General features: G+C 43.9%; 1 protein-coding gene across 1 annotated transcript in view; it reads right to left on the reverse strand.

Moving 5' to 3' along the window:
* naaladl2 (N-acetylated alpha-linked acidic dipeptidase like 2) overlaps window positions 1–24513 on the reverse strand; it is a 402484-nt gene that overhangs the window by 52968 nt on the left and 325003 nt on the right. The window contains exon 13 of the mRNA XM_083768092.1: window positions 23539–23628. Within this exon, the coding sequence (XP_083624218.1) occupies window positions 23539–23628 (90 nt within the window). The remainder of the gene's footprint in view (window positions 1–23538; window positions 23629–24513) is intronic.

The raw sequence follows: 24513 nt of genomic DNA on the forward strand, positions 1-24513 counted from the left end.
TTTACTTACTATATAAGGCCCAAAAATATCAAAATAAATACATTTTTGGGGGAAAGTAGTTTTTTTTACATATGTTTATTGATTTTCTTTAAAGTACAAAGAAGTATTTTTCAAAACAATTTACATATATTCCCCCCCCCACATCCCCATGGCAGCACAAATACAAACAAAATCTTATCACAAAATGATTTGACAATAAATACAGAACAAAAATGGGGAAAGTAGTTCTCATGAGTCAACTCACCAACTATGAATTCATCATACAGCATGTTGAACTACCAATGCCTCCGCCCACCTCATTGACCGATACAATGTCACAGTTGCTGTAATAATGGACAAAAGCATGAGCTTGACACTCTTGGGTGCAAAGACCTTAACCCAATTGGGCAGGAACCCCTTTTGGTGTTTTTAGCATTATGTTATACTTAGCAGATCTACAAGCTCATAGCGTGGCACAGAGTGCCGCGCTATGAACTTGTAGGTCTGCTATTTTGAAAAGTCGTGAAAATGTCGCGCAAATCTTTGAATTTTCTTTGAACATTTTTTACTAAAATATTGGCTTCTGGGGGGTCCCTGGAACTACATATTTTGAGATGGGGGTCCGTGGCCCAATGGGGGTCCTTGACATGAAAAAGGTTGAGCACCACTGACATAGAAACGTGGGTTTTTCAGAAAAATATTTCAGTGAATGATTTAGAAGGCTTTTTTTATCGACCTCAGTCCAAAATGGGTTAACACTGAGCCAGTGGTCGTAATGCTCCACCTCTATACGGACAGCGCTTCGGTTTGTGGAACCCGGTGCATGTGAAGGCCTCAGATGAGCATGGGGGACTTGCTTAAATCATTAGGCTTGATGGATGAGGGCTCGCTCAGGGCTGGACCGGAGACACACCTGGGGGTGGGGGGTGGTTGGTTGATGGGGGCGGGGAGGCGAGTGAATACAGGAGCATATAGAGGCTAAATACATGGAGATGAAGGGTGAGAAGGCGCAGTGGGGGAGAGTGGAGGAAAGTTAAACTAGAAAGAGAGACAGAAGTGCAGGACGTGGCATGAAGGCGTTGAGTGGGTTAGAGGCTACTGAGTGTGAAAGTGGGAGAGTAGGTGGAGAGTGAAAGAGGTAGAGGGCATAAAAAAAGAAGGAGAGTGGGTGGGGATGAAGGGGGCAGACTCCATGGGAGAGACATCTTTGGATGGCGGGGAGAGAGATGAGCGGAGACAGAGACATACAGACAGCCGCAAAGGTGGAGTGCCAGAGAGATATGACGAGGAAAGTGGGACAAGGGGAAAAAGGGGGAGGGGGGAGACAAAGTGGGAGAGACATTTACAGGATGGTGGGAGAGAGAGAGAGAGAGAGAGAGAGAGAGAGAGAGAGATGGAAAGAGCGATGAACGGAGAGAGACGGCGCAGACAGCCGCAGAGGTGGATCCGTCTTACAAATTACTCTCTCCCTCCCATTACAAAGGCTGTCAACTCGGACGGCTCTGTCAGCACTCATCCACGCACATGCCCGTCTCACACACACCTAACACACACACACACACACACACACACATGATGCACGCATGCACACACGCACGCACGTGCGCCCAATACCCCCTGTTACCAAAGTGATAAAGGAGCTTGTCGCGGCGGCGATGCAGACCAACGCAGTGGTAACGTCAAGTGACTAGCTGTCAGCTGGTGCGGCGTTATGTATTAGACTGCTGTAAACTGGCCCATTAACACTGACTGACTGACTTGCTGGTTGGCTGGGCAGACGTGCAGAGAGTACTCTTCATCTGTCTCCGTCTCCCTCCCTCCCTGCCGGCCCGGCGTGGCACCGTGCAGCATTCCTCACTTTCAGAAGAGAGACTTTGACAGGCTTTCCCATAAATAAAGGGGTGGAGCCTTATTATTATTACCGATCGCAGTTGTAAACTTCTCCATTGTTTCATACATACAAATGTAGTTTTGTCTTTACATTATATATACGCACGCACGCACGCACGCACGCACGCACGCACGCACGCACGCACGCACGCACGCACGCACCACACCAGAATGAGTTTCTCAATTGTCTCTTTGGCTTTGAAATTAATACTTTATAGCTTTTTTATTTAACCAACAATAATTGGCTATACTAAGAGCTTTCATTGGGTTTTGTATTGTATTTCTCAACTCACAGTTTTCAGTCAAGCACTTCACCCTCCCATGCAAACCTGCATCTGCTGGCCCATGCATGGGCTTATGGTACCGCCTCCTGTTCACTTCTCTTTAAGTCTTAACAAGCCACGGAGCTGATTTTCAGGTTCACGCAGCCAAAAGAACATAAATAATGCACTCATAACAGATTGTTAAGTAAAACATTTGAGTACTTTTTTTCCACCACTGCTGGTATACTGTACATGGAGACTGCAGAATGTCTGTATATGCTGCCGCGCCGTATGCTTGGGACAATAACGTGCGGCGTTCCAAACCCCAACGTCTGCAGCACAAATCACCAGTGTTTATGACAGGCTGCATCTGGACCACCCCAGCCAGCCACGTCAGCGTAGCGACAGGTCCTGTGAGAACCCATAAAGGACTGCGTAGGACTGTGCAAACTGCTGCCAGCATCTGGCGCCGCTGCTCAGGCCCGACCGGGCCCAGCTGCCCCACCACCTGGCAGACCCTCCTCACCCTCCACAAGATAACACCAGGACGACAATACGTGGGGTTCTGCATGTATGGGGGCCTTATTCGGGTTGTTAATGAATGGTATGTCGCTTCCCACCAGGGAGGGAACGGTTTATCAATTATTGGCAACCTGGCGACATTCTCCTATAGAGTGTCGCAGTCCCGCCCCCTTGAGAGACCCGGGAAATAATTCCCCGTTCATTTTCCTCATAGACTTTTCAAAAAGTATTTATTTAAATACGTTTACGCCGCGGACAAAGCCAACTCTTGTCGTGACAAATCATGACAATAGAAAAGAATGCCAGCACTCACGTAGTATCCTGGAAGGATTAAAGCTTTATTTTGTTTCCCCCCCAGTAGCAAACAACAGTAAGGACGTTTCGGCACGAGAGCCTTCTTCAGCGTAAATCTAGAGAACACTGTGTAGGTGTCACTTAGAAAGAGGACCTAGGTGTCACGCACATAGCATTAATTAACATTAACATTCTAAGAAAGATAATAGAAAAAGTTAATAAAGCACACATCAAAGTAGCTGTTCATTAAACCCTATCGGGTGTTCAATTTATAAGGTCAGTAACCGGTTAATTCTTTCACGATCCCCATCTCTTTTTAAGGGCTGAACAGCCTCACTACCCAGGAACCTCAGAAAGCACACTTTAAGTCCTACCTCATTAGAATGTTTCTAATATGACTTTAAATTTTAATTATCTTTTGGCTTCATAAACCTCTACAGGTAATATAGCTATAGGCGTCACCAGTAAGTAAAGTTACAGAATAGAAAAGCACACACATAGTAAGAAAAATAACCCGAAGGTAAATCTGACAGGTAAAGTAGGACATAACCATCTGCTCTCACTGAACACTGGTCCCTCAATAACACCAAGGCTTTTTTTCACGAAAGTTTCATTCTTAGCTAAGTTAGCCCAGCTTGTTTCTCTTGAGTTAGAATACACTCACTTATCACTTAAAAAAGAAAAACCGAAGCACCATTAAGTTCAAGTCTGCAAACAGTGGCTACGGAGTAAAGGCAGGAGGAAACAACAACTCATCGGTCTCACGGTTAGCCTAAGCCCTAAGTTAGCCCAAACAAGCTTGGGCTAACTTGCTAAGAATTAAACTGTCGTGAAAAAAAGCCTTGGTGTATATATATGATTGAGAGATCCCTTTGTGGGGCCAGTGTGTTTTTTTTGTTGTTTTTCTTCTTTGTAATTATTTGTTTGGTCCAAAATATTGTGTTGTCATGATTTGTCACGACTCGACTCGCTTAAAATGTCTTTAAATAAATACTTTTTGAAATGTCTATGGGGAAAATGCATTGGGAATTATTTCCTGGGCCAGTCGTTGTCATGAAAGGGGGCGGGACTGCGACGCTCTATACTACAGGATCTATACTCTACCAACAACTAAAGTAAATCTTCCTCGTCGTTGGGGAGTAAACTCTCGTACCCATTAAGACCTGATGAGGTTGTTTCTACAAAATGTCATCTAAAGTGTTCGGAAAAACTCATGTTTCTGTGTCAGTGGTTCTCAAACCTTCTCATTTCAAGGATCCCCAAAATGTATGTGTATTTGGCCGCAGACCCCCCCATCTCAAAATTAGGTCCCAGGGACTCCCAGAATAAAATACTTGAGTTAAAAATGTTTACTTTAATAAATATTCAAAGATTTGCACACATTTTCACACATAAAGTAGCAGATCTACATACAAGCTTGTAGCGCGGCACAAAGTGACTACTGCGCGGCACAAATTGACTACTGTATGAGCTTGTATATCTGCTATTTTTTTTAATAGCAGATATATATTGGAGAATTGTGAACCAGAATTGTACAAATTGTCTCTGCAACTGAAAGAAAAGAGCTGTTACAAATAAATTGAAGTTCTTTTCACCCTGTCTCCTCTCAAATTGTGTCATGTCCCTTCACCCTAGACGAAGGTCCATACCATATAGTTAAAGTGGTTCAAATCTAAAGTGACACAGACACTTTCCAAGTCTAAATGTGTTAAGCGATGGCCCAGAACTCTGTTCACACCAACATCTGTCTTCTGGAGACGATGGATACAACCAAGGAGCTTCCAATGTCCTCCTCTCCCATCATCATCCCACTGAGCATTTTTTGTCTAATAGACATCTAATATTCGTCTAAAGGGCCGTCTAAAAATGCGGCTAAAATGTACGTTTTTTAGACGTCTATTCGCAGTTTAGACATTTTTAGCGGTTGTTTAAACGTCTATATATAGACGGTCTATATATAGACGTTTAAACAACCGCTAATCAACTTATTTTTAGACACGTCTAATAGCTGTCTATTGCTCAGTGGGATCTCTCCTTTGCCAGTGTCCTGTTCCTCCCCAGCCCTATTCAGTATTTTAGCCGTGATGTGAGCGCCCCCTCCAGAGATACTTCCGGGTCCTACTTTTGTGTCCCCATAGAGTTATACTGTGACGCTCCGTCTGACTAAATCTGAGACGAAAACAACCATGAAAGTCTCATTTTACCGCTTTCCTCGCAACAACAAAGCTGCTGCTCTACCAAATCTGGCTGTGACAGGCTGTCTGCCCCACACTGAATACTAATACTAATGCCATTTTATTTCATTGTGTCAACTAAATCCTCATTAATTGCAAACTAGAGTCAACATACAAGACATATTCTAAATATGGACCCGGACGTAACGTAGCACTACAAAATGACGTCGGACTTAAATACAGAATAGGCTCTGTGTTCTCTCCTTCTCTCCCCCAGGTCCCCGCGCATGATTATACCTCAGCAGTCCTGGAGCCACAAAGGGGCCTATAGGAGACCGGAGAGGAAATGCTAATAGTTTGGGGAAGCAGTCCAGTTTGTCACCTTGTCAGCCCAGTCCATGTACTGTATAGGATTAGGACTGAGATACCAGTACACATTTATACAGGCCAGTGAACACAGCAGGCTCTGGTGTGCTGGGACTGTAAATGCAATGGGGTGCTTAGTATTCTATATGGGCATGGGTTGATTTATGGATGTTTTGAGTTGACCCATGTCAAATGGGAATATTATATGCATTTATTAAAATGTATTTATGCATTGTGCTTGTGCGTCATCCTGTCTAAGGAGACCAGGAGTCCAGACCGGAATGAACAACACTGTTAATGAGTATGAATCACTGCGCAAAAAGCTTGGAATACGGATGTGTATATTACAGGAAACTCCTGTTAAACTTTCCAACAAACTCCCGTAAACTCCCGAATTGTACCATCACACCCGTATATTACTGTATATGCCCGCTAAACTTGAGGTTTATGGGCAAAATACAGTGCCCATAATTGCCTGTTAACTCCTCTTTTCACGTAGTGAATGTTCTGATGATAGCGACTTAGCAACTCGGACATGACTCTCTGGTCTGTATGTTAATAGAGACATACAATCCTGCTCATGTCAGGCAGTATGATACTGTACATTCTACACTACTGGTACTTCTGTCTCAGATTTCACTGCTATCTCATTTGATTTGGAGATAGCAGAGCCCTTCCCAAAAGAGTGGTATGCATGCTCTGGCCCGGCTTGGCTCACAGTGCGGCTGCCTTGGCCAGATCTCTCTTGTAAGACAGAGTTTTTGTCTCAGTGGGACTTCCTGGTCAAATACAAGTGGGATAATACATAAATCAAGTCGTCTTTTTCAGGGAGAAGCCTCCTCTTCATCCAGTTGAAGATTCGCACATTGTCTTCTAGTTTGAGGGTGGTAAACTGGCACACTCAGCCTATAACTATAACCCCCACTAGGTTTTCCCATGCAGTGGCACGCAGCAGGCGATAACAAACTATTCACGTCAGCGCTGAGCTGTCCAAGCACTGCGAGCTGAATCCATCGTCATGGATGTTCAGTTCACCACGTGGACGTGCGTCAGAAACATTCCACTGAAAATGTGTACGTTTGATTAATGAAAGCCATATGTAACCGGACTGAACCGTGTTTGCGTAGTAACTTTATTGTCTTTGTTTGGGGGCTTTCTTCTGCGTTTATTGATAGGGATAGTAGAATGACAGGAAATGGGGAGAGACATGGGCAGTGACACACAGCAAAGGTTGTCGGGATGGGGAGTCGAACCCGCGACACGCTGTCAGGCGGAATTAGCAGCCTTAAGGCCTATTCATAGTCTGGATTTTCGGTGGTGAGGTGACCACCGCTCCGGTGGTGAGGTGACCACCGGAGCTATAATAACGTGGAGCGGTGGTGAGTAAAAACAGAGAGAAGGGCAGGGGCGGTGGCGGTGGTTTGCTCTTCACCGCGGCAGTGACGTCATGTCGTAGTTCGGTTTTCACCTAACCACCGAACATATTAGACTATGGATAACGCTTCATAGGTGCCCAGACGTCTACGCCAGCCGTCCGACCGGGCGTTCGCGTGTCGTAACTTTGACCAAGCTCTCGGTGTGGACGCCGGGTACCTGCGTACCTGTGCACCGGACGATGTGTTGACACTTTACAAACCACACAGATTGACACATGGCTTTTTCCCAGGTAACTCATCATAATGTGATGCCTGAATGGGCCATTCGTGTTTGTGTTTGTGCCGATGGTGTGCAGGTGATGGGCGACCTGCCACCCGAACTAAATCAGCCAATCCCTCAGCCAGCCCGAAAGGCACCTGCATCTTGTTGAGCCATTACACCACCAGTGCACAGGGACACGGCATTGGTGTTGGTTTTGATTGACTAGGAGTCCTAGAGTGCCGAGGCAGAAGCCTTGAACATAAAGAGTGTCTTTTATCTTGCGTATACTGAGGGGGCTTCAACAAACATCATTTCAAGAATGCTGTCTATAGTCTACCGTCTAGTAGTGGACAGTGGGGAGGGTTGAGCAGTTAAGACTTGTGCATTATTGCAGAGCCAATCATATACTGTACATTATAGGTGCACCCCACAAAGTAAAATCCTGAGTTAATTTAACTGCCAGTTAAAACCCACGTCGTACTCAGCCTTTTGTGTAATAATAGAACACTGGCCACGTGTGGTACCAGTGGTTGTGGTGAAAAGAGGAGTTAACGGGCAAGTATGGGCACTAGATTTGCCCGTAAACCTCAAGGTTAGCAGGCATATACAGTAATATATGGAAATAGACAGGTGTGATGGTACAATTAGGGAGTTTACCGGAGTTTGTTTAACGGGAGTTTCCTGTAATATACACATCCATATTCCATGCTTTTTGCGCAGTGAGCTATCATTCATGAATTTCATGATTTTCATGATAATTCCAGGGTGACCACAAAAGAATACAATTGGGTCCATATTTTTGCAGTCAGAGATAACTCGACTTATTGGACTCTTAGAGGCCAATTCGGTGTCCATATTCTTACACTCTTTTAGGGTAGATTAAAGGCCGGACCACTTCAGCACTTTTCAACTAATCTTCAAATAATTGGTCCTCAATAATGTTCATGATAAAATAGCACAATTGTTTTCTACTTAGTCTGTGTCTCATAGGAGGGCTGTGGGCAGTTCAGAAACCCGTCCATCCAGAGCCGAAGAGTTTGATCAATCCTCAAGGGGGCCTATTTTGGACGATATGGGTCTTTTCTCGAGTCAGTGTGTAGTCTCACTAGTCTGTGGTTAGGTCTCTTTGGTGAATTCTTGATCAGTGTTATTGGGCGCGTTCGGAAATAGCGCACTGAGCCCACTGTGCAATGCAAACTAATAGGCGAGTGTGCTCCGGTGTGGTATTTCCGAACGCGCCCTTTATGTCACGCCTCAAGAACAACTACAAAAGAAACCCGATTAGCACTTTTTAACACCTCTTGGACGGCCGGTGTCTCTCAAGACAGACTGTTGCCTGAGGAACAACAGGGGAGGCGCTGTTTTCCCGAATATTTGACGATGGGATTCTCAGATTGCCGGCGGAGAGGTCCAAAATGTTCGGAATTCCCAGAAAATATGTAATGTAAATGTAAAATGTCCACGAAAATCTTCATGGGGGCCGAAAGGGGCCCTAGGATTCTTCATGGGGGCCATGGCCCCGTGGCCCCCACAGACTCTACGTCGCTGCGTCCATCAATGCTTTTTTAAATTATAATTAACAATATTATTTTTGTAAAAAACATTTGGATTTTTATTATCGGGAGAACGATGGCTTCCATTTTCGCATTGCAACTTTTCAGGAATAGAAAGCCTGCAGTTTATATTAGCTTGGAAAATGGTGGTATTCTATCATGATCATTAGTGAGGACCAATTACATGAAGATAGGTTGAAAAGTGGTGAAGTGGTCATGGTGTGGCTTGGCTCAGGGGTAGAGTGGCTGGATGGGAACCGCAAGGTTGCCAGTTCGAACACATGCAGGCTCCCCCAGAGTTAGTGTCGAAGTGTCCCTGAGCAAGACACTGAACTGCTGGTTGGTGCCTTGCATGGTTTCCTCCGCCATCGGTGTATGAATGAATGTGTGTGTGTGAATTCTATGTATCTATGCCTTGGAAAAGGCGCTATATAAATGCACCATTTAACAGGATTTTACTGTGCAAGCCTGTCTCCACTGGGTTTTCTTCCATTGAGTTGTTATAAGCAAAACACCCACATTTACATTAAGCATGCTTAAGGAATGATGAAGGGGACCGGTAATAAGAATGACATTTAGCATATGTCATGCATGTCAGTACGTGTGTGCATGTGCGTGTGTGTGTGTGTGTGTGTGTGTGTGTGTGTGTGTGTGTGTGTGTGTGTGTGTGTGTGTGTGTGTATTTGTGTATGCGCGTTCCACTCTACTCCCACAGACCTGCTGCAAACAATGCTTCAATAAACAGGGTTATTAGGACAGTCAGCTGACTTCTGTAGCCTTGTATGAAAAATAAAGTGTAACTGTAAAATATAAAGCTATCCGCTCGAAAGTACAGTAGTTAGTTGGGCACACACACTTCAGTGTAGAAAAGATAAGTCCACACTGCGCACAAAGCTCTGTTCCACAGTGCTTAATTTATTCTAAAACGCTGGCAATAAAATCCCAAACACAATGTTTCGGAGAATGAGAATGAGAATGAGAATGAGAATAAGAATAAGAATAACAACAAGAAGAAGAACAACACGAACAACAAAAAGTAGAGAGGCAGAATAAGATATTTTTAAGTATTTGTGAAAGAAGTAGGAGAGGGAGAATTGAATACACGGTGGAAACAAGAGGGATGTCAAACCGTAACATACTGTACAGCAGATAGGACAGGACAAGAGTAACGTGTGTACCCATCGAGAAACACAAACAGGGAACATCAAGTGAGACTGAGATAAATACGCAATGGAATAAGAAAGTGTGCCAGAGAAATAAAATAATAGATACAGAGACGGAGACACCGTGTAAGACAAAATTGGAGACAGATGTAGAGCGACAGATACTGTCTAGGTAGACAGAGGAGCAGAGAATATGAGAGAGCAAGATATAGAATGCAGGAGAGTGAAAGACGGGGTGGAAAAGTAGGTCAACCAAGTCAAAATGTGACGCGTGAATATCTTGGACGAAAACAACCGAGAGAGATACTGTTCTCAGTTTCATTCATATGATATCCTTATGAAAAGTCATTGTATGTTTATTCGTAAGATTTCAATTTCACAACATTTATTATTTATTTATTATTATCTCCTGAACAGTTTTTTACTCGTGCTATATGTCAACTTTACTTTCTACAAACTGAGTCTTTTACCATTTCTATTGTAAAATTAGCCAATTATTTTAAAGGTATATTCAGTGATTTCACTTAATTCAAATATCACTTATTTTTTTGTTTTGTTGTGATAATCCTCTCTACTATAGAGTGTGCTGCCCATATAAGGAGTTCCTCCCTGTCCCCAGTTAACCCCTGGGGGTCAAAAAACCTTAGGTTTCGTTTTTGGCTCTCTATCCTGATTGGATGAAAGGCTTAGGTCCCAGCCAAAAACGAAACCTACGGTTTTTTGAGTGAAATCACTGAATATACCTTTAAATGTTTGTTTGTGGCTTTCGCCTTTATTCTATATTTAGTAGGCTGACAGGAAATGGGGAGATATATGGGGGGGTGACATGCAGCAAAGGCTGTCGGGACCGGGAGTCGAACCCGCGGCACACTGCCAGACTGGGCTACCAGCCAGGGTGCCTGGACCGCTGAGCCACGGCCCAGGCCAACATTAGCCAATTTTAACAATACATTTCAATGCATGTTGCACTCTACTGTAAGTATAACATGGCAGTGTATAACCTGAAGTTATGGGACAATAATATTTATAAAAACCTCAACAACAGCTGTTGAAAGAGTGGTATATGATCTGGATCAAAACACAGCAGTGCTCCATATACTTCCCATATACTGTAATCCCAGCCATACATTTCCAATACTTTTACTTCTACTCCACTACATCTCAGAGGCAACATTTTAACTTTTACTCCACTACAAGTACTTAAACACTTGAGTTACTAGTTACTTTGAAGATTTTAATTTTGATTAGAAAATATACAACCCTAGCTATACGGTCATTTCAAAGTAGCAGATCTACAAGCTCACACTGTGTCACAATGCGATGCATTGTGAGCTTGTAGATCGGCTAATTTCAAAGGATTTTGTACACATTTTGAACTTGTGAAATGGAATATAAGTACTTTTACTACTTACATTTGAGTACTTTTTCCACCACCACTACTAATAATGCCATACATTGAGTTATGCCATAAAATGTACAGTATATGGTAATAACAGTAATTTAGAATCAGGGAAGTAAAACCTAAAAATGTACAGGCAACGGGGAGAGGGGAGAAGGGGGACACAGATATTCATATACTTCCAGACATTAAAGGTATTGCTATTGATACATTTCAATTCCATTTGAGAGGCCTGGTACAGACGCAGGCAATGCTGCATTTTAAGCATTCATAAAATGTCACTGTAACTGTGTGTCTCTGTGTGTGCACATGTTCATTAATATATGCACAAATTACGTTTAATGCCCCAGTGTTGTGGCACCGTTGAGCCGAGGTACCTCCTTCAACAACGCAGACATTGTCCATTCTCCCGGCAGGGGGTTCGATGGCGAGGGTAATTGATGGCGGTTATTACCCCAATGAACTGCTCTGCACAACCACGGGAACAGAGCCACAGGTGTGCTACATTATCCTAATGCCCACACTGTCCTACTTCTCCCTCTGTTTAACCAGAAGGAACCACAGGAGATTAGAAGTATGCCATGCCAGCACTCCCGGCAGCTCAGGAATGGATTCCCATCAGCCTCAGTGTCTGCCTTAGCGCCCACATATTACCACAAACAAGGGAGCATTTGTTTCAGTTCAACCCCCCTATCCTTTACCAACAGATTTATTACAAAATTACTATTTGTTGAACTGCAACTCTGTGGTGGCTCCTTCAGTCCCTAAATGCTGACTGCATATAAGCCAGGTCCTCCCACACTATGACTGTGCTTATCTGCAAGACCATAGAGGTTACTGATTGCCTAGCGCATTAGTTGAAACGAGTGTATGCGCTGGAAGTTATGCAGGAATGCAAAAAAAAATACTTTCTGGCCTCGACAGCCCATACATCCAAACAGAAATGTAATAAAAAAAAATCTGATTGCATTAAATTATGTTAAACTCACTTTGCCACTGCACATATAGTACCCTCTATAGCCCTGGACTAGCGCTTAAGTCCCATCCCATACCACGTATGTGGAATGCAGTCTGACAGCGAGGCGCAGGTTCCATTCCCGAGCCTGCCGACCTTTTCTGTGTGTCACTCCCTTACTCTCTCTCTCCCCGTTTCCTATCTATCTCTACTGTACTATCCAAAATAATACTTTGATAGCATTCATGCATGCGAGTATAGGAATGTGGGTGATTGTCTATATTAGTGAACAAGATGGTCCAAACCTATACTTATAGTATGCAGTGCAGTGTTGATTTTGATAGCACATGTTTTGGTTTAGTTTTAGTCATATTTTAGTCATCTGAAATGCCTAGTTTTAGTCGACTAAATATCGTAAGATTTTAGTCGATTAAGTTGTCAGCTAAAATGTGTTTTGGCTTGGTTTTCTTTTGTTGACGAAATTGTCAAATATATTTAGTCTTCTAGCTTAAGTCTTCATTTAGTTTACGTCTGTGAAAAAAGGCAGTCGACAAACCTTTTTTCGGGCGGACCGGGTACGTAATATGATGGTCTCCATTCCCTCCACAGGCCGGTGTTAGAAGTGTCACCATGCATGAGGCGTGTGGAGGGAGGGAGGGAGGTACCCGGGCTACATCATGTCTGAGCAGTCACACTGCATTAGCTGTAGGGTGCCCTTGAGATGCATTTTATAGTAACCCATTGACCCTCCGAACAGTGTGTTCCCTATTAACCCTGCTGGATGCCTGAAAGGCCGTGAAGACAAAGGTGGGGTGGCTCAGGAGGGGGCCGTCTTATCTCCAAAGCCCCTCAGGCCTTACAAGCAGCAATACACAGAGATGAGTCAAGCCTCAGTCTCTGCACACAAGCCCAAAAGGCTTTGATCTGCGATGAAAAACCTCCTGTTTCCCCCCTTTCGTTTCCGCCCTTTCAAACCCCTATTTTTCCTCCTCCACTCTGCATGCTCATTCTGTCCTCTCCTTTTTGCTCTCCTGTCCTCTCCACTTTATTGCTGCTTTAATCTTCCCGTTTGGTTCAACCTCACGGTGCTTAAGGGGTTTCGAAAAAAGTATGTTGGAGCAATGGATTACTTATAATGGGATTACTCAAATCGTGTTGAAAGAATATTAAAAAACCCTCACCTTTTGAGGTACTGGTGCACAATAACATAAATCAGAGCATACTTTAAAACAATTGACCCCTGTATTGGATTATTTAATAATACCCGGAAAACTCCTCCATGTCAATTTAACTCTCCAAGTTGAAAATGGGTACATACAGTAAACACTGAGGACTTTTGAAATACCGACATTGTACAAGGGCTTGAGGACAGACGGCTTGTTAGGGAAGCCACACTGATTCAGTCCCTGAAACAGCCTGTACATTATTTCTTATATTGGCTGGTGGAATTCTAAAACCCCTGGCCTTTAATATATAGTCACTTATTAAAATATCCATTATACTGAAAAACTCAACCTAAACATACAAAATACAACCTATACTTGGATACGGTATGTGATATCTCTGTTGCACTGGTGTTTCATCACCATACATACTGCATGAGAACAACACAGCCTTTTTGACACATTGCCCTTCAGGGGGAGAAGAGAAAAAATGGTGGTATGGAGTGGAACCTTCACATGCAGTACTATCAACTCACTGTTTGGCCGTGTCAACTGTAAAACTTTGCGGCCCTGATCACATCGGACAGCACTGTGGATGTCTGGCAGCAGTGAGAGGTATGGAACCGCGGCGAGGGACTCGCACATCTCAGCTCTCATTAGGAGGGAGCGGACAGACGCAGACACATCAAAATGAGTTCTTCCATCCAGCGCCCTCCATGACTCCTGGCTATCATATACAGTATACCGCTATACTGGTCTGACCTCATCAAACCCTCTCCCTCTCTCCCTCTCTCTCTCTCTCTCTCTCTCTCTCTCTCTCGTTTCACTTGCCCTTCTTCTCCTCCATTTGGTGCACTGGTATTCTTTAACCCATTTTGGACTGAGGTCGATTAAAAAAGGCTTCTAAATCAAAACATTTTTCTGAAAAACCTATCTTTTTATGTCAGTGGTGCTCAACCTTTTTCATGTCAAGGACCCCCAGAATTATCTCTATTGGGCCACGGACCCCCATCTCAAAATATGTAGTTCCAGGGACCCCCCCAGAAGCAAATATTTTACAGTATATATTCAATGATTTGCGCAGCCAAAAAATAGCAGACCTACAAGCTCGTAGCAGCTTGTAGATCTGCTATTTTTCAATAGCTAAATTATAACATAATGTTTAAAACACCAAGAGGGGTTCCCGCCCGGAATGGATTAATTCTGTTTGCTGCCTCCGTAACTTTGTCTCCTCATTCCTCGTCTTTAAATCCTACTGTAGCACCGACCTATTTCTCTCTGGGACGGAGACCTGGCCAACGTTTCACACTCTCTCTGAATTTCCTTGTCCATTTTTACTCCTTTGTTCTATGTCTTTCTCCCTCTCTTCTGGAAACTAGGGCATTGAAATGAAGTTTGGCACGCAAGCCTTAACCCATTCTGACCTGAGATCAGATTCATATGAGGTTTCCACTGGACACACACTGGTCTGATGAACCCATTCTGACCTGAGATCAGATTCTAAAAATGTCAGTCGTTCTTCGATTTTTCCAAAAATAGCAGACCTACAAGCTCGTATCGCTCCACTCGGTGGCGCGATATGAGCTAGTAGATCTGCTATTTTTCAATAGCTAAAGCACGTTCAGAATGGGTTAAATAGCCGTTCATTTCATTCAAGCTCATCAATCTATTAAAAAAAAAATCGTAATTTGTGGCCACCATCCAGTAATTTAAACATTACTCATGGACGTGGATGCTATTAGCGACAGTATGGTGGTGTCTTGTCGTATAATCCTCGGCCGGCACATGCACATCAACGCACACACGAGCACAAACATCCGCACGGATACACACAGAGCCTATATAGATCTGTGTGTTTTGCCCGACGGCACGCAGCGGGCTCTGAGCTGGTGCCTGTGATGGAGTGCGCCCGAGCTACCGGGCCATGGCATGATCGATGCCAGCCTGCCATGCCAAGTCAAGGGGAGCCAGCCTCATACACACCTCATACTATAGCAACACACAACCCACCGAGAACAGAGGGCCCACGTGGGCACACACAGAGAGAGAGAGAGAGAGAGAGAGAGAGAGAGAGAGAGAGAGAGAGAGGGAGGGGTTGGGGGGGGTAGAGAGAGAGGGATGGATAGGTAAATGTACTGAGAGGGAGAGCGAGAGATGCCCGCTGTTGCCACCTGCCACAGCCCCACCGCCGACTGACTCCACCCCGGTTAAAGTTGTGTCCAAAACCCCGCTTGACAAATGACTGCAGGGACACAGGAATGAGCTGGCGGTCCCTGAGCTTCACCGCTAACAATACACACCATGGCACGGAGCTCCATGGAGACAGCCAATGGGCTGGGCGGGGGAGGGAGGGAGGGAGACGGGGAGAAGGCGAGGGGGGGAAGAAAGTGGATTTCAGGAGGGTGGAGGGCAATTCTCTCTAGAACACACACACACACACACACACACACACACACACACACACACACACACACACACACACACACACACACACACACACACACACACACACACACACACACACACACACACACACACACACACACACACACACAGACAGACTCCTAATTAGTGACTGAGTGGAAGATAGTTAAATGTAGTTATCAGAAAATGTGCATCTAAAAAAGAGGGTTAATGTCTGCTAGCCTATGAGGTTTAGAAACGCAGCCTGCTCAAGATGCAGAGCTTTATACCTCCGCAGTTTGAACATGAAAACAGACACATTATGCAAACACATGGCCTGGATATATTATATTCATGCTACCTGCATTGCGCGGCCCTATAGGGACCATGAAAGGTAGGCCTATGTGTAAATGTTGTGATTGTTTGTGCATGCATGTGTGCATACATTATGTGTGTACTGTGTGTGCGTGTGTGTGTGTGTGTGTGTGCGCGTGCGTGCGTGCGCCCGCCCAGTTTCCCTTGGAGAAAAGAAAAAAATAAAGAAAGAAAGAAAGATTTTTTTGAGAAACTGAGGCAATGGGTGCAATATGACCAGCTTCAACTTATCCCACCAGTTACAGACTCTAGCCTGCCTGTCTCTATTCTCTATCTGCCAGTCTCTCTCTCTCTCTCTCTCTCTCTCCTTCCATCAGAATATTTAACACAGAGACTATCATCTGTGCCTGCCACCCATCATTTGCACCATGTCCTTCATCATGTGCTCCCATGTTGTTTATTGCTTATGCATATATCTCTCTGCCAGCGTCTCATCCTTCCATTCTCCACCTCTCTCTCTCTCTCTCTCTCTCTCTATCCTCCCCCTCGCTCTCACTCCATCCCTCTCTCTCCTTCCACCGTTCCTTAACAGCCTCCGCAAATAACATCTGGCACTTTGCATTATCTCCAAGGATGTGCTGAGGAAAGGCTAACATTCCATTCTGTCCGTCCCATACCGTGATACCGTTAGCCGTCCTTGGCGAGGGAGGCGGTGGAAACCGTATAGCACCAGAGTCTGATGTCAATGTTGCTAGAGGGCGTTAAGTTCACGGGTTCGTGTATATTCGTTTATTTGTATTATAATCCCAATAGGGGGATCTTACTGTAGATCGCCTCATATAATAAACAAATACTTGTTTATAATAATAAACAACTCATCCGTTATTTAGATGACCCAATGTTATTGTCCATAGAGAAAAACTTCCACGAACCCCTTGGAATCAGGGGATGAGCATGTGACATCAAGACATTCTGCGCTCTATACTTTCACAAAATGATGTGATGTTATAAAAAGTGATGCCTTGTCACTAAATAAACACATTATTGCGATGACGGTATGAGTGAAAGCTTGGTTGCTATATTAATCAGCTCCAAAACACCTTTGTTTTGGTATTTGTCGTTTGCAACAGCACAACATTTAACATAAAATGTTACCATAAACAAGGGATGAACAACATGCAACAGGCACTGCACAACATACATTTAGCACAAGGTGTTGCGTTACAAGATAGACATACTTTATTGTCCCTGTGGTGTCAACAATGAGTTATACACTACAGCTGTTTGATACATGGTGTAGTCATGTAACTTATCCTAGCCTGGGGGGCGAGAAGCGAAGGGTGAGGTCACATGCACTGGCCATATATGGAGTGTGTCTTGAGTGTATACAGGGTTTGATGAGGTCAGACCAACATATGGAATGTCAGAACAGGTCAGCTCCATATATGGAGATCTAATATATCTCATGAGTGTACGGGGTTTGATGAGGGCACTAGAGGGCTGGGCCTTAATTTCCGGGCCTGTTGAGAACTCTAGTTTCCGCCGGCTGCGGCTGCACAAAAGACTTTCGGGCGGGCCCGTCTAGAGTTTCAATGGACAGATATGAGTTAAAAGGGAGACATCGAAGAGGAAGTATGGATGGGGAAGGATCAACATATGGAATGTCAGAACAGGTTCTGAATTATATCCATATACTAATATTGATGACATCAGGGATCTCCATATATGGGCATATTTGTGACAGCAGGTCGCATTTACTATGATATGATCCCTGTCCCATTAATATAGCAACCAAGCTTTCACTCATACCGTCATCGCAATAATGTGTTTATTTAGTGACAAGGCATCACTTTTTATAACATCACATCATTTTGTGAAAGTATAGAGCGCAGAATGTCTTGATGTCACATGCTCATCCCCTGATGTCACGAGACCTGGGCACAATATATGGGAGCTTTCCCCATGTATGGGGAGTTTACTATCATCCCTGATGATGTCATAGTGATTTCACGAGACCTGGGCACAATATATGACGTGACGTGACAAATTGAGTGAGAAAGTTGAGTGTGACATGACGTGACAAAAACGCAAGGTTTCATAGTTAACTGCGACCTTCGGTCGCAATAAACCTTAAGTAGGCCTACTGTAATGTACAGGGTGCAGGTCAGATCAGATTTTCTTCTTTATTCAAAATGTGATTTGTTTTTCTTTCCTTCCGTTTGCAGTCGTGACGACAGGACAGTGCAATGGGGCCTTGCAATTAAACACGGGTCATAACTCACATTTGAGCACAGACAGTTCTCTCAGTGTGGTGCGTGACTGTCGAGATGCTGGCGGCACGGCCCATACTGCTACCTTTTATTTGTTTTTAGGTCGCTGTTTTGTTTCCATTAGTTTCCTTTACTTTCCACTGTGCGGGGGGAAGGAGGGAAGACAGGGGGAAAGCAGAGAGAAAAATGAGCTGCCACGCACAGAGCCTTCAGCCCAGCAATCAGCATCCATGCAGTGGGGACAGCTAAGGGACTGAGAACTGGGTGGAGAGGGGGGGGGGGGAGGGGGGGAAGGGACGATAAGCTTTAGATAAAGGAACTCACAAGTTGTTTACATACTGAACAATGGATAACAATTGCAGACACAAATACGCGCACACGCACACACACACACACACACACACACATGCACACACACGCACACACCAGAACTACTGTCATGTCTGGAATTCACAAACCCTTAATATATAGCAGTGTGTGTCCCTGACTGTACCCTTGGAATCGCTGCACAATTACAATGGGCGGGAGAGTATCACTTTGACATTTAAGCTGTTTTCGCCAATGCACCGTTGTCCCGTAATGCTTCAGCATAATGATTTTCAGTGGATCGCACAAGATAGATTACGAGACAAAGTCTTATAATGACATCACATGGCCTCTGTGTTCAATCTTTCTTTAGCTGTCGATAGTTACTATATACTGTATGTGCAGTGTGTGTGTGTGTGTGTGTGTGTGTGTGTTGTTTTCCTCCTCCATTCTTTACTTGAGACAACTAAAAATGTTGGTAGATTTTACAAGAAAGAATTGCACTCTTTCACACAGCGGCTGTAGGTTAATAATATGATAATACAGTTGTTTTGAATGTTTTGAATGGTCACAGAATAATATCAGTAAATGTTGTTAATTGCTTCAAGGGAGGGATGGGAGCCAACCCAACAATAAAACTAATAATACTGAAACCAAATAGAAATGTCTTTTAAAAACTAAAACTAAAATGGCCAGCAACTCATGAAACTATAAATTTAAATGGAAATAAATAAATAGACACACACGCTCACCCACTGGCTTGAGTGTGTCCCACAATCCTCTAATCTACAACCAACACACGCGTGCGCACGCACGTGTCGTCTCTTTTTCCAGTGTACGGCGGTGGATAACAACGGAAACAGGATAGGATGTGACGAGGTTGAAGAAAAGCTTTATTTTTGTATCCAAAAGCCGTCCAGCAGTCAAGACAAAACGATGAGAACAAAAGGGAATTCTCCGTGGTTTCTCTGGATTTACGCAACACACAGTACAACTCTTAGCCGAATGATGAGTTTTAACCGGACCCAGGACCCCTTTCTTCTTGGCAACCTGGCCTTAAATAGCATAACTAGGTCCTCCTCTCTACTGGACATGCAGCGGGCGTTTCCTGACTTTTACCAATGAGATCCAATGGGATCTGAGACCCAGCTCCTTCCGGTCTAGAGAGAGGCGGGACTAGTCACAGAGAGGACAAAGGACCTGATCCGGTTCTAACTGGGCGATGCTCTTTAGCTGATAAACCGTTTTTAAACTTTAACAAAACTTGAACGTAACTGTACACAATTTATAAACATGGTTACTCATACCTTAACAGTATATAAAAATGGAATGGAAACACTTGTAGTCAGAACAGGTTACGAAACTATAACGTAAAAACTGAACACTCTAAATGAAATGAATTAAGACGGTGGAGCGAAACATTATTCTTATAATAGGCCTACATTTTAAGAGACAAGTTGCACTCACTATTACTGGTTATAGTGTCTCATTATTTTCTCATACCAACTGTTCGTTAAAAGTCATTAAGCTTAAACTTGTAGAATATTGAGAATGAACACCCAGTGTTCCGCATCTGCTCAACAGTAACTTGCCAAGTGGAAAATTACTCCCCAGGGAAAGGAGCTTCAAAGGATTTAGAACAATGGCCTTGCATTCAGGTGTGAATGCCTCCTGTCTCGGGGAATTTGAGTGTGAGAGAGAGACTTTACACTCTAGTTAAAAATAGCTTATCCTGACTTTAGTGGCATATCAATTCAGTAAGTTCATTTATAGAAATATACTTTTAGGTTCATGAAATTACACGACACACGCACACACACTCTAGGGTACAATGCCTTTGTTCGCCTTTGAACTACCTAAAAAACCCCATGCTGGGATGTGAATTGGCTCATTGGCTCATCTCTCTCGACTATATGGATTCAATTTGGAAGAGTTTCATTCATGTCTGAGGTAATCAATCAGATTTGTTTCCCCTGGCTTTTGCACGGAAATATATTAACACCCCTACAGTTAGAACCCGTGACCCGGCTTTCACAGATCACCAGTACTCCAACTGGGTACACACTTGGAACAAATATTGCTCAGTGGTCTGGCTAGGACCTATTTATGCTGCTTTCAACAGTACTTCATTACTTAAATTTTTGAGGGACGCTAGCTTTTCCAATGCATGGGAAATGACGTCATATAGGCAGCCAAGTCTATGGACTTTTAATGTTTGTTTAGGGCAACAAGTGTTAGTCTTGACGCCAGTTCAACTTAGAGCTGTAACGCTCCATCACTTGTCTGCTCCAATCAGATCAACGTTACCTTGTCCGCGTCCCTTCATAAGCTCTCCTCTTCCGTCCCGTCACTCATCTGTGCTTCCCTTCAGGTACCCGCCACCTCCCCGACGCCGCCCAGCAGCAGGCTCCACGGTTCCACCAGGTCGGCCCCAGGGGGGCAGGCTCAAGAGCCCCCCTGCCTCCGCCAGGCAGGATCCGAGCCGAGGCTCTGGCCCGTCTCCAGGGGGCCTGCGCCAAAGCCCTTCCACTGTCACCTCCTCATCATACTGTCATCATTCCGTTATCATTCTGTTATCATACTGTCAGTCACTTCTGTCCATTCACTCAATCCCAGCTCCAAACTGTAATCATTCATCTGCAATAAATCTCACCTCCACCCTCCGTCTTAAGTGTAAGCTCGTTAAGAGTTGAATTAAGTAATTAACTTGCTGATAAATACAGTGGGCGGCTGGGCGCTCCTCACTTCAGACAAGAGTGATTTTTGCCTGTAGGCAATTCCAATGTTGGCACCGAAAGCTCACATCAGCTCATTGGTCATTGGTGATGTGTATAGGCATTGTTCAACACATCACTGTAGCCCAGTAATCCAACGATGAAAGAGAGCAATTTCCCCACTACAGTAAGACTGAAGAATTGTTTTCAATTGACATATTAAGATGTGGGCTATTATTATATGTAGGGGATTCAAGCCATGCCGTTACAAACCATAGTTTACAATTTAGGCATTTAGCAGACGCTCTTAATCCAGAGTGATTTACAGTAAGCAAGAACAACACATGTTAATACTGTCAAATGCATAGAACTAGTCATCACGGATCATAAGCAAGCTAAGAACATCAATGCTAATGAATTTAGGTAACTGTCCAAAAGCCTTGTCAAAAGCACAGCGAAGACACCTAGACTCACCATGTGCATGCCATATTCTTGCAATCACGTAAGAATGCGTAGACAGTAGACACACATGCAAAATACTGAATAACTGGTCACAAATACCCCCCACCCTCTCTCTCTCTCTCTCTCTCTCTCTCTCTCTGTTTATAGAGGCACACAATGAAAATAGGCCTTAGGGCTTTCTTATTTATCCTTGTTTGTGTTTGGAAGTCCCATTTCTTTTATCACCAAATAAAGTTGAACATGCACACACTCACGCACGCACACCAGCCTGAGGTCATTGCTAAAGTAATCTAAATACATAGATTGCAACCTATTAGTGAGGGAAAAAAGGCTTCTTCCATAAGCCACACACACACACAGGTTTTTGTTGGAGAGGGTGTTCAGTGTTAAAAAATAAAATAAAAATAAAACAAATTGCTGGCGTCTTACAATTAATTATAACAGTACCACAGAGTTCTAGCAGTTCTCCTGCTGAGTTAATGTCCTGGTTAAGCGCCTGTTTTTTTTTATACAATTAAGGAAAAATAGAAGATGGGCCAGCACATAAACTGTCACGAGAGCTTCAGTGTGCATCGTGTATACTTTGTGAACTATGAAGGCAATTCATCATCGCTGGCAATATTATGGTAAGCAGCTTCTGTTTGTCAGTTTGTTGTTGTGACATTGTTCCTTGCACGGTGGTGGATACTTTGAGAGAGATGTCTAGTTAGCTGCTTACACACGAGAGCCGACTACGGTAGAAGATAGATGAAAGAAAGGTATAGTTTGCAAGAACAGATGATGCAAGGGAAACAGTAACAAAGTGCAATATTATGAGCTAATAAAAATGCAACTATTCCACATAGGCATGGAAATAAAACGTCTGGGTTTCCGAGGCTAACATAGGCATGACTATTCATGAAAGTGGACATATGATAAATGAAAACCGTGTAAAATGCAGGGCCGTGTCGGCAGAAAGCGTCTTATGAGCGTTTATGGATGCTGGCGACATTCAAGTTCAACCCATCAACCGTTGCCGTGATGAGATGAGCCCAAACTTGCCATATATAGTGTTATTATTATAGCACAAAATAGCCTTTGCTGAAACAACGGCAATAGGTAAACATGTTGTAGTAAGTAACGGTTCAATGGCAGGTCGTACATGAACTGACATTGAATTATCAGGTCATTTTAAATGAATAAACAGGGGAGGATGTCGCACCGTCTGACAGTATAAATGTGACACTTCCTTTTGTTTACAGCATTTACAGCGCTGACGAAAGCCCCTGGCCGAAACGCGTTCGTTGTGTTGCTGCTTGCAGCATACCTTCCCATGTAAAGATGAAACAATAAAGTGCCTTAAAGGACTACTCCGTGAGTGCTGGTATTCTCCTTCTTCTAAAGTGTTTCCTGACTGTGCACCCGGTACAATGTTCCAAGAGATTGAGACAGTTGGAGTTGTGCATGCTTCTTCTTTTCGAAACATTTTAAATGACCCAACATTGAATCATCAGGTAATTTTATCTGACATGTAATATCTATCGCAAGACAGATTCAGAGCTACGCAGCTGAACCTATGACCATCTCCACGCGGTGGAATTAGGCGGTGCTCCCAGAGGCAAATTCAAAGGGGAAAAAAATAACACATTTGTTTTGCGGATGGGTTCCCAGGTTGCTTGGCATGTAGCCTGAAAGTAACAGAGCTTTGTTCTTTGTGGATGTGGTCATACCTTGGCAATGGTCTCGTGGAACTTGAAGAGTGGGTCAACCGTTTCTGGGGACTCGGCAGAAAACTCGGCCTCAGACAGGAAGCTGGTGGTCTGAGGGAAAGAACGAGAAGACTATCCTGTTAGATTTCAGTGCCACGCACGCACACACACGCACGCACGCACGCGCACGCGCACGCACACGCACACGCACACGCACACGCACACGCACACGCACACGCACACGCACACGCACACGCACACACACACACACACACACACACACACACACACACACACACACACACACACACACACACACACACACAGTTATTTTGCACTTGCAATGCATCCAGCATCCAGTAGGGAACTGTTTCAGAATTGTCTCCTATTTTCCAGCGCTGTTTTTAAGTCTCAAGTATAGCCCCATGTGTTTTATTTATTTTTATCATCACTATAGTAATTTATTATTTGATTACATGTAGGCCTACAGTAATTGAAATATATATATTTTGTGTTCACCCCTCACACTCCTCAATATCATTGGTTATCCCAAGTCTAAATAATTAATCAGATGAACATATAATCATTTATAATTGGGAGAGGACACCCTCTCTTTAGAAGCCCCAACCAATCACACATTTCTGGGTAGATTAGTGTTTGGTAGAATGATAAAGTGATTATGAGGGAGACCCAGAAGCAAAGGACTGTACTTCATTGCACTTTATTGTTGTACTAAATGTGAGGAAAATAGTGCTGATATATGGGTTTTTTAAAAGCCCACACTGCGGAAGAGGAGACGCATGGTTAGTTTGTGTGCAGCTTGGGATGAGATTGGTTCAGAACAAAGTTCTGAACCAAAATGATGACTCTCAAAGTCTCAACGCCAAATTGGGCTCCCTGAGCTCCCCGAGCCAAAATTAGTTCAGAACTTTGTTCTGACCCAATTTTGGTTCAGGGAGCCCAATTTGGCGTTTGTTGTCATTCGTTGTGTCTAAG

The sequence above is a fragment of the Protomyctophum parallelum genome (assembly GCF_964188405.1).
Source record: "Protomyctophum parallelum genome assembly, chromosome: 6".
NCBI classification, from domain to species: Eukaryota; Metazoa; Chordata; class Actinopteri; order Myctophiformes; family Myctophidae; genus Protomyctophum; species Protomyctophum parallelum.